The sequence below is a fragment of the Natator depressus genome, chromosome 23 (genome assembly GCF_965152275.1).
Source record: "Natator depressus isolate rNatDep1 chromosome 23, rNatDep2.hap1, whole genome shotgun sequence".
Classification (NCBI taxonomy): Eukaryota; Metazoa; Chordata; order Testudines; family Cheloniidae; genus Natator; species Natator depressus.
Window position 1 is genome coordinate 17,566,239 of NC_134256.1, and position 9,640 is coordinate 17,575,878.

Genomic DNA, 9,640 nt, shown 5'->3' on the forward strand with positions numbered 1-9,640 from the left:
ATCTGCATTTTACATTGAAAAAAGGTTCAGTTAAAATTTTTTCACCCACTTCTGCTCTTTAATCTCCTTCCAGTGCTCTCAGGCGTGACTTATGGGTGCAGTATTTTTAGACAGAAGGAGGGATTCACCGGCTGCTGGCAACCCCTTCATCAGTGCCATCAGTGCCTCGTCAGCGTGTTACTTATTTTATATGAACTCTAGTTACTCTGGCCTTACGTTTTCTGTGCACCACTGCTCTTCAAACCCTGTCTTATACACGTTCCTAGGGGACAATGGGGGTGTGAGCGGGGAGATTTGAGAATTGGGGAGTTGTTTGGCATTGTGGGACAAGTACGTTGGCTGGATGTTGCTGTTAAAGCTACTGGGAGAGCAGCAGTTAGTGATGCCGACATTGAAACAGTCATTGTTAAGTTTCAGGTAGGGGTAGTTTGAGCCTCTCCCAGGGCCTGTTTCAGGCTGTCCGCAGACTCAGAAAGATGTTGGGAAGTTCCTTTTTGCAATGACGAGGGCTGTTGGAGTATGCTGATGGCAAGTGAGGGATTCTGTAGCCAGGGAGTAGCTAGAACTCTGATCCACCGCTGAACTCCTGAAGATGGAGAAATAACTGCTCACAAAGGAAGGTTTAGGGGCTCCACAGCTGTGTAGTTCCTTTCTGTCCCTTCCCCAGGGAGCCGGAGAGACTCTTTGGTCACTGCTAGGGTTTCCGTTGGTTTTTACCCATGATGTCACATGGCTCAGAGATGGTCTGCTGGAGGTGACGGCACTGCTCCCAACGGGTGTGACTGGGAGGACGGAATGCCCACAAGGCATGGCCCACTGCGAGGCTCGGAAGGGAGTTGAGCCCAGAGAGAGAACTCAACTTGGAGATCAAAACAGGACTTGCCCAAGCCAGTCGGTCCTGAGTGCACGTCGTACTGGCTGGGGTGGGGGGCATCAGGAAAGTAACTGGTACCCCAGATGCCTCTCTGAGCCAAGTGGGTTACTCTAGGCCTTCTCTTTCCAGGGCACATGGGTTGTGCTCGGCCTGGGCCCCTTTCCAGGCTGGCTGGGCTGAGATGGGCCCACTTTGGTCCCCTCTTCACCTGTGCCCACTCCAGCCAGGCCACTCTCTCAGGCCGTGTGGGTTGGCATGGTGCCCTCTCCAGCAGGGTCCCCTTTCCACGTGGGCTGGGTGGGGAGAGCCCCCTCTGCAACAGAGTCCCCCTTCCAGGCCGCGATGGTGCCTTCCCCGCCCGGGTCCCCTTTCCACGCCACCATGGCGCCTTCCCCGCCCGGGTCCCCTTTCCACGCCACCATGGTGCCCTCGGTGGCTGGGTCCCCTTTCCAGGCGGCAACATTGGCACCCTCTCCTGGGTCGGGCTTCTCCTTCCAGGCGCCCCCGGCCACGTCGGGCTCGCCAGCTTTCCAAGCGGTGTGGGTGGCCACGTGGCGCTCAAGCAGGGTGCGGTGGGAGAAGTACTTGTTGCAGATACAGCACTGGAAGCGCTCGGGGCGGTGTGTGCGCATGTGGACATTGAGGGAGCTCTTCTGGGTAAAGCGCTTGCAGCAGATGGAGCACTGGAAGGCCCGCACGCCCGTGTGCGTCACCATGTGCTTCAGCAGGTAGTCCCGCAGCGAGAAGGAGCGCCAGCAGATGCTGCACTGGTGGGGCTTTTCGCCTGCAAGACAGCCGCACAGGAGGATGTAGGAGTGGAAGGGAGCTCTGGGGTCAGTGAGTCCAAACCACATCATCTGCAGCGGATCAGCTTCCCAGATACCCCGGGTCAGCCCCAGCCCTGACCCCCCTGGTTCTGGCTTTCTAGGGCACAGCACCAGACCTGACACCACTTGGTCCCAGCTTTCAAGGGCAGAGCCCCAGCCCTGATCCACCCGCACATCCCACCCCGGCCTTGACCCCCCACCCCCATCCTGGCTTCCTAGGCTCAGCCCCAGTCCTGACACACTGCCCCCCACCACTCAAATCCCAGCTTCCTAGCTGACAGATCCTGGGGAAGAAACGGACCATCCATTGGAAACTGGCCTCTGTATATAGGTGCATTTTCTCCCTGGGAGCAGAGGGGTCCCTCTTCTATAGTTCTGGGGAGACCCTTCACTCACGCTGAGCACCCCAATCCCAGAGGCCTGCTGTCCCGGGGAGGGGAGGAGAGAGCTCCTTTCTACACAGCTCTGTGTAACCCCAGCTGGGGTGAACAAGAGGTGGCGAGCATGCTCTGGCCAAGGGCAGACTGGCTCTCAGCCATAGGGGATGGAGGTGGGGATCATCTCACTGCCAGGGAAGACTCTTTAGGAGAGGACAGCGCAGAGCCCTGGCCAGAGGGGAGTACCTGGGGCAGAGACCCTCAGCCAAGTGGGATGGAGGGGTGGAGAGTCACCAGGGGCGATCCAGATCAGGGAGCAAAAGCCCTCTGCTTCTTCCCCACACATAGTGATTGAATGCCCTCCTACACTGCACCACGTGACCCCCAACTCCCTGCTGGACATGGGGCCCCACCACCACCCCAGTGTCATCCCGCGCTTCTGTGGCTGTGTCCATCTCGGGGTCTTGCAGCACGTCTCAGGGCAGCTGGCCCTGGTGGGTGGTCAGGCTCCACTGGAAAGTGAGTCGGGCCAGATCCATCTGGGGAGAATGGCTTCCTAAGTAGCTGGGCCATGGTTAATTAGTTACGGAACACCTGGGCCTTATACAGGGTTATGAGGGCTCAGGCAGGAAAGTAAACAGATACGAGAAGCGCTTGGGGAAAGAACTCCTCAGGGGACCTGGCTAGGAAGCTACCACCAGTGTTCTCCCTAGAGAACAGTCCCCAGAACGCAGAGAGAGACACCTCCTAAGGGGAGAGCGTCTCGGGGCAGCTGGCTGGGGATCTCCCCAGGAAAGGAAACTGAGGAAGAGTACTCCTCGACCGGGGAGGCAGAGTGAAGGATGCCGAGCCTCAGAGGAACCTGCTCACCAGGGAACAAGAGAAGCATCCAAGGAAAGGAATTCTGTCCTGGTCCGAGGAAGGGTCGCCGCAGTTCGACCTCTGTGGGGACCTTGACCCAAGAGGAGAGACCTTTCCCCAGCTGCTGACAAGAGGCCCTGATTCCGGAAGAGGACTCCTGATCAAGAGGGCTCACTGGTAAGGGACCTGGGGGGGCTGGACTACAGTTAGATCAGCCCCTTCCCCCTCCAGAGAGAGCGCTGGGATGCAGACCAATCTGTCTTTGGGTTAAATAAACGAAACTGCCGAAGGCTGCTGTTCAATATACATAAATCTCCTTGGATTCATAGAAAGCCCAGTAGGGAAACTGAGGCAGAAACGTAATGGCGGCGCTGCACCAGACCACCAGAGGGTGCACCAGGGGCGAGGGCTCCCGCTACACAGCACTTCCCTCACCTGGGACTGCTGGCCCTGCTTTACAGACTGGAGACACGACTCTGGGAGGAGACACGACTCATCCCAGGGACCCTGGACCCCAGTCCCACCAGTGATGGTCCCTGAAACAGCCCTCCTGCCCACATAACCCACTGGTGTGTGTGTGTTCTGGGTCCCCGTCCCTGCCGACCCCCCAGCTGCTACAGCCCCCAGCTCCTCAGCCCTGGCCTTTTAGCTTAGGAGGCCCCTGGTTCGACCCTGGGGATGTCAGGTGCGAGGGCAGTCGTCACACTTGCTCTCCATAAGCGCCCCGGCACCACTCAGAGCAGGAGAAGAGGAGGCTGTTCATTGGCTCAGCCTCCAGTGCCGCCCCTGCTGAGGCTCTTCCAGCCAATCACAGTGAGAGAATTCACCCTGCGGCTTACACCAGCCGCAGAGGGAGCAAAGGGCATCTGCCCCCAGCGCCCCACACCCCCTCACCTGAGTGGATGAACATGTGCTTGGTGTAGTTCTTGCGGGAGCTGAAGGTCTTCTGGCAGTGGCTGCACTGGTAGGATGGCTCGGAGCAGCGGGAAGGCCCCGGGCGCTGGGCCTGCTCGCCGTGCAGGGAGCCCGTCACCATGGCACTGGGGCTGAGCTGTACCATGTTGGCGGCTCCGGCCTCCTGCTGGACGCTGTAGAAGCTCTGGGCCACGCCAGGCTGCGGCAGGTGGAACTGGAAGATGCTGGTGGTGGTGGTGGTGCCGGGTCCGGCGGTGCTCACCTCTGCTTTCAGCTCCCGCTGGATGCCCAGGGAGGAGACGAACGCCAGGCCGCGGGGCTCGGGCGCCTGGGCTGGGAAGCTGGCCGGGGCTGGCTTGAAGTCTCCAGCCAGCGTCCTCATGTTGGAGGCCTCCAGGCTGCAATCGGCGCGGAACTTCTCGCCCTCCCGGGCCGCCCCATGGCCGCTCTCCTCGCTCTGCCAGGCCGGGATGAAGGACTCGGAGAAGACATCCTGCCCGCTGAAGAAATCTTGCCCCTCCACGGCGGGATAGTCTAGCTGGACGCCATCCTTCCTGCCCGCCCCGCCTGCGCCGCTCCCGCCCCCGGTGTCTTTGGCCTTACTGCAGCTGGGGAAGGCTCCCCCACCACATTCCCCGAAGCAGCTCAGCTTTCCCCCGCCCTCCTCCTCTTCCTCGTTTTCCTCTTCCTCCTCCTCGTCCTTGATGATGACAGGCAAGGCATCAGAAAGCTGGAGCCGCACCGGCTGGCGCTGCTTGCGGCTGTGGCAGCTGGGCTGAGCCTCGGCCGGGTGGAGCCCGCCGTAGGGCCCCTCACCGTCGCTGCCAGCGGTTGCCAGTTCCCCCTCAGATGCTGTCCTCTCCCTGGCCTCCCCCAGCTGCCTCTGCTGGGAGGAGAGGAGGTCGCGGAGCTTGTAGCGCACCTCTGAGGCACACAGCAGCTTGGGGGCCTCCAGCTGTGCAGTGCCAGGGGGCTCCATCTCACTGGGCCGGGAGGCCGGGAGACCGACAGCACCTGGGCTCTCCTTGGTTTGCTCCTGGGGCTTGACAGTCAGCGGCCTGGGGACAGCCAATGGCACAGAGGAGGCAGCGGCGGGCGGCTTGGGGCTGCGGCTCTGGGAGATGATCTGGGTGCACTCATCGATGACTGTCTTGATCTGGAGGATGGAGGCAGCCGTCAGGATCTGCAAGGCCTCGGACTGGGCCACCACCAGAGAGCCGCTGTACATGAACTCCACCAGCTGCTGCACCACCTGGCTGGGCACCACGGCGGGCACCTCGATCTCCGAGTAGCCCAGCAGCAGCTTGTCGTGGAAGAAGGGGCTGCCGGCGGCCAGCACGCACCGGTGGGCCCGCAGGGTGGCCTCATGGATGTGCACGGTCACATCGCAGAAGTGCCCGCCCAGGCGCTGCCCGTTCAGCGTCTCCAGCAGGGACTTGCTGAAGTTCTGCAGGTGGATGTAATGGACAGCCTCAGCCATGGCTGCTTTGTTCCGGACCGAGTGGGCAAGTGGGGGGACGTATTTCCGTGCCAAAGGCGGGGGGAGAGCTCAGGGCTCACAGGAGGGCTGGGTACACATCAGTGCAATGTGGAGGAGCTTGGGGGTTGGAAACATCACAAGATGCTGCTCTGAGCAGGGCTGCAGGGACGTGCTTCATGCAAAACCTGAAACAGAGAGAGAGACAAGGAACAGCAGCTGCTGGGTGGTTGTTGGTGGCTTGTGATATGAGACTAGATGATCTGGGGTCACTTCTGGCCTTAACCTCCATGAATCTTAATAGCACAGCTGCTTCTAGCCCAAGTAGTCCCTTCTCTGCCTACCACCCTGAGCGCCTCTCCTCCTTACGGGGCCCTCCCTGCCCTCCGCTGACATGGAGCATGGACAGGAGCGTTGGAAGAGCAAGGATGTTTGTGGGAAGGGGTAAGCAAGGCGTAGAAAGGGGAGGGATTTGAAAGAGCGGTGCCCGGAGTGAGTGCTGGGTAGGGGGTGGCTAGTATCCATACCAACCCTTAGCTTAGTTATACTGCTATGGGCTCAGGTGGGAGTTTAAAGTGCTAGAATTTTACTGGTCTGATTCTCTGGGTGGACGCTCTTCTGATATAGGCCAGCACAGTTTGGCTGGTATAAGCTGCATCCATGCTAGGCACACTTTGCTGGTACAGAAGGCTGTGGGGCCTAGCCGAGAGACACTGGGACTCAGGACACCTGGGTTCTATTCCCAGCTCTGCCCTGCTGGGTGACCTTAGGCAAGACAATTCCCCTCTACAGCCGGCCCCTGTGCCACAATGGGGGATAATGATTCTACCTTCCTTTGTAAAGCGCTTTGAGACCGGGTTAAAAGCACTAGATAAGAGGGAGGTATTAGTATTATGCTAGCAAAGCGCTCCAAGCGTCGACGTGACAATGTCTTGTTTGGGTTAGTTTATGTTGCTTTGGAAGGGGTTTAAGTTAACCAAAAGGAGGCACTCCTATACCAGAATCGTATTCCTCTCCCCCCCCCCCCCCCCGGGGGAAAACCCTATGATGCCTAAACTCACTCAGCAGCTAGGTGCCTATTGTTTCTGCCTCTGGGGATGCACACAGCAGCCCTGCGCCAGGTGTCCAGATGCCTCTCTCCTGCCTAGAGCTCAGAGTGATTCACAGATGCAGGGAAGATAGCCGTTTGCCTGCCTTAATCATGTGTGGGGCCTGATCTGGTAAGCAGGTTCAGGAGGGCCTCTCAGGTGAGTTTACACAAAGCAACCATGAGGGAGGGAGTGAATTATAATTACATAATAATTAAAGAGTCATTGGAGCAGGAGAATTGAATCTTGGATCTTCCACCCCCCGGGCGAGTGCTCTAACCACTATACTATGCAGTCACGCTCATGTGCGCTCTCTCGCACGCCCTTTCTCTCTGTCTAAAGAGTCATTGGGGTCAGAAAGGTAGTGAGAATGACTCTGCGGCCTGGAGGTTAGGGCAGAGGGGGAACAGAACATGAGTCTCTCACATGCCAGGTGAGTATCCTAACCACTGGGTTAAAATTTTCTCCCTTCCCTTGGCGTCTTGCTAAAATGGCATGAGGCATCTCACGCCTTCCCAGCTGCAGATCGCTAGCAGAAATCGGCACTTCCCTGCCACCTGGATGTAGGCATCTATCTCTGAGACAGAGGTGGTGGGTGGGGGCTTAGCACATCCCCTCCTGTTGGCATTTACATAGCTTACGTGGCTCCCTGACTAGCGGGCTGGTTTTTGTGCATCACAGTCTAAGGCGCTGATCTCTGCCCATTCATTGTTTAGACGGCTTAGGCACCCAGGCTTTGTGAATTGCAGTGATTCTCCCAGATGCCAGGACAACTAAATCCTTTTGTGCATTGAGGCCTAAGTGACTTGCTCAGGGTCACACAGGCGAGTGGCAGAGCCAGGAACAGAAGCCGGGTCTGATGAATCAAGGCTCCACCCACTAAGCGACGCTGCCGCCCCACGCAAAGCGCTGTACACGGTGGGGGTTGCCAGCTCTTCTGGGTTTTGCGGTAGCTGCAGGGTGTTTCTTCCAGCCCCAGCTCCTGGAGCGAGAATCTCGGCTTCCCCTTATAAAACACAAAGGGGAGGGTCGACCCCAATGGCTGCCGTACAAAGCTGGGGAGCGAACACGCACCCAAAAGCACCCCGGCAAAGAAACGAGCCCAACACATATTGCAAGAATCATTAAATCTCGTGGGTTTTAAGCCAAACGCAGGCTGCGGAGGGCGGGACAGGTGGGGTCCCAGGGCTGGGGGCTGCAGCAGGGACTCACCTTCCTCCTGGCAGAGGGGAAAACGGACACGTGGGTGGGGTTTGCTCCAGGTCACTCAGGGTGTCAAGAGCAGAGCCAAGGAGAGAACCCAGGAGTCCGGGCTCCCATCCCCCCCCCGCTCTAACCACTGGCCCCCACTCCCCTCCCAGAGCCGGGAGAGAACCCAGGAGTCCGGGCTCCCGCCCCCGAGCAGACAAGGGAGCGACTCAGATGAGGGGCGGGGCTTAGCGGCCCTGTGGGCGGGGCCCCAGAGGACAGAAGGCCCCTGGCTGAGGGCGGGGCGAGGGTTCCGTGAGCGGGGCGGGGCCTCACTCACCTCCTCGGGACCCCTCCATGACCCGCCGGGCCGTTTCCCTCCATGACCCGGAACCGCATCGCCGCCCCGTTTCCGACTGTAGATTCACTTCCGGGTCCTGGCGGGCATCAACCATAGAGTGAGCGGCGGAGAGGCGGCATGGCAGGCCGCTATCGGACCGGAAGTGGTTGGGGAAACCATAGAGACCGGAAGTGCAATGGTAGCCGGCCGACCATAGAGAGGCAGAGAGCGGCCACGTTAGGTGTGACCTCCACAGCGTGCCCCAGCTCCAGAGGCGTGGCTCAGCCTGTAAGGGGGGGAGGGGCTGGATTTTCTAGCTCCCCCGCAGCTGAGCGGCCTCCAGTGGAGGGAGGGAGCTGGGGTGCGTGGGGGGGTGTTAATATACATTTAATTATCCACGACTGAAACAAAAGGACTTGAAGAGCGTTTATTTATTTCATTTTTTGCACACAAAAAAAGAAATTTTTAAAAATAATCCGCAACTTAGTTTAAAATTAAAAAGATACTTTTTGCATATATTTTGCAATTACTAGACTAATTAACACACTTGTTTTAATTACAGGAATTTATATTTTTTGGTGGGCAGCAGTTTTGAGAAAATCTGAAAATATTTTTAAAGAAATTCTCTGCATTTCCATGTACATTTACAGAGCTCGTTTTTGGTTTTTATGGGTTTAGTTTTGCAGAAATATTTTAAACTTTTTAAAAAAATTACAGGCATTTATTCTGTTTTTGGCAGTAATTTTGAGAAAATCTAATATTTTTTGAGAAATTCTCTATATTTCCATGTAAATTTACAGACATAATTTTTGTTTGTTTATTTATTTTTGTATGTATTGCACAAAAATATTTAAAACATGGATTTTTTTAAAAAAATATAGAAATTTAATTTCTGTGGCAATAATTTTGAAACATCTGCATAAATTTTTGAAAGAAATTCTCTGTATTTTCATTTAAATTTACAGACAACTTTATTTATGTATTTATTTTTCTAGAACTGGGAGGGGGTTATTCTGGGGGTGCAGGGGGGAGATGAAGCCCAGAACTAGAAGGGATGATTCTGAGGATCCAGTAGGGGAGATGGGGCCCATAGTTCGGAGAGGGGTGATTCTGGGAGCTCAAGAGTAGTTGTGGCCCAGAGGAGGGATGACTGACTCTGGGGGTGCAACGGGGGAGATGGGGCCTGGAGCTGGGAGAGGAGATATTCTGGGGTATAGAGTAGAGATGGGGCCCCGAGCTGGCGGGGTGATTCTATGGGTGCAGGGGGAGATGGAGCCCAGAGTGGAGGGAGCGGGTGAGGCTGGGAGTACAGGGGGATGTGGAGTCAGGAGGTGGGAGGTGATTCTGGAAGGGCACAGGGAAGTGTGAGTGGGGCTGATACACATTGCAGTGGGTCTCAAACTTTTGTACTGGTGAACCTTTTCACATAGCAAGCCTCTGAGTGTGACCCCCCTTATAAATTAAAATCACTTTGTAATATATTTAATACCTTTATAAATGCTGGCGGCAAAGTGAGGTTTGGGGTGGAGGTTGACAGCTTGTGACACCCCATATAATAGCCTTGTGACCCCCTGAGGGGTCCTGACCCCTAGTTTGAGAACCCCTGTGTTACTGCATAGTTCATGCTCATTAATCTGGTGTATAATTCCTCTGCCTCCTGGGATCATGCTCACCGTCCCCTCTTTCCCCACAG

At 56.7% G+C, this 9,640-nt stretch overlaps 1 protein-coding gene across 2 annotated transcripts; it reads right to left on the reverse strand.

The window, feature by feature from the left end:
- Positions 1-301: 301 nt before the first annotated feature.
- Positions 302-8,021, reverse strand: ZBTB45 (zinc finger and BTB domain containing 45). Of its 2 annotated transcripts, none has more exons than XM_074937132.1 (3): positions 7,948-8,021; positions 3,834-5,519; positions 302-1,658 (listed from the first exon to the last, which is right to left on the reverse strand). In XM_074937132.1, exons 2-3 carry the CDS (start codon positions 5,332-5,334, stop codon positions 1,111-1,113), a joined length of 2,049 nt encoding a protein of 682 aa, XP_074793233.1. In that variant the 5' UTR covers positions 5,335-5,519; positions 7,948-8,021; the 3' UTR covers positions 302-1,110. The 2 variants fall into 2 exon arrangements, with proteins under 2 accessions (XP_074793233.1, XP_074793234.1); XM_074937133.1 differs by lacking the exon at positions 7,948-8,021 and adding an exon at positions 7,632-7,756.
- Between the last annotated feature and the right edge of the window lie 1,619 nt (positions 8,022-9,640).

Excerpts from the sequence above, each read along its gene's own strand:
- ZBTB45 (XM_074937132.1), bottom strand. The coding sequence starts at position 5,334 with ATGGCTGAGGCTGTCCATTACATCCACCTGCAGAACTTCAGCAAGTCC. Across the intron at positions 1,659-3,833 it reads GCACATGTTCATCCACTCAG|GCGAAAAGCCCCACCAGTGC; the intron begins GTGAGGGGGTGT and ends GCTGTCTTGCAG.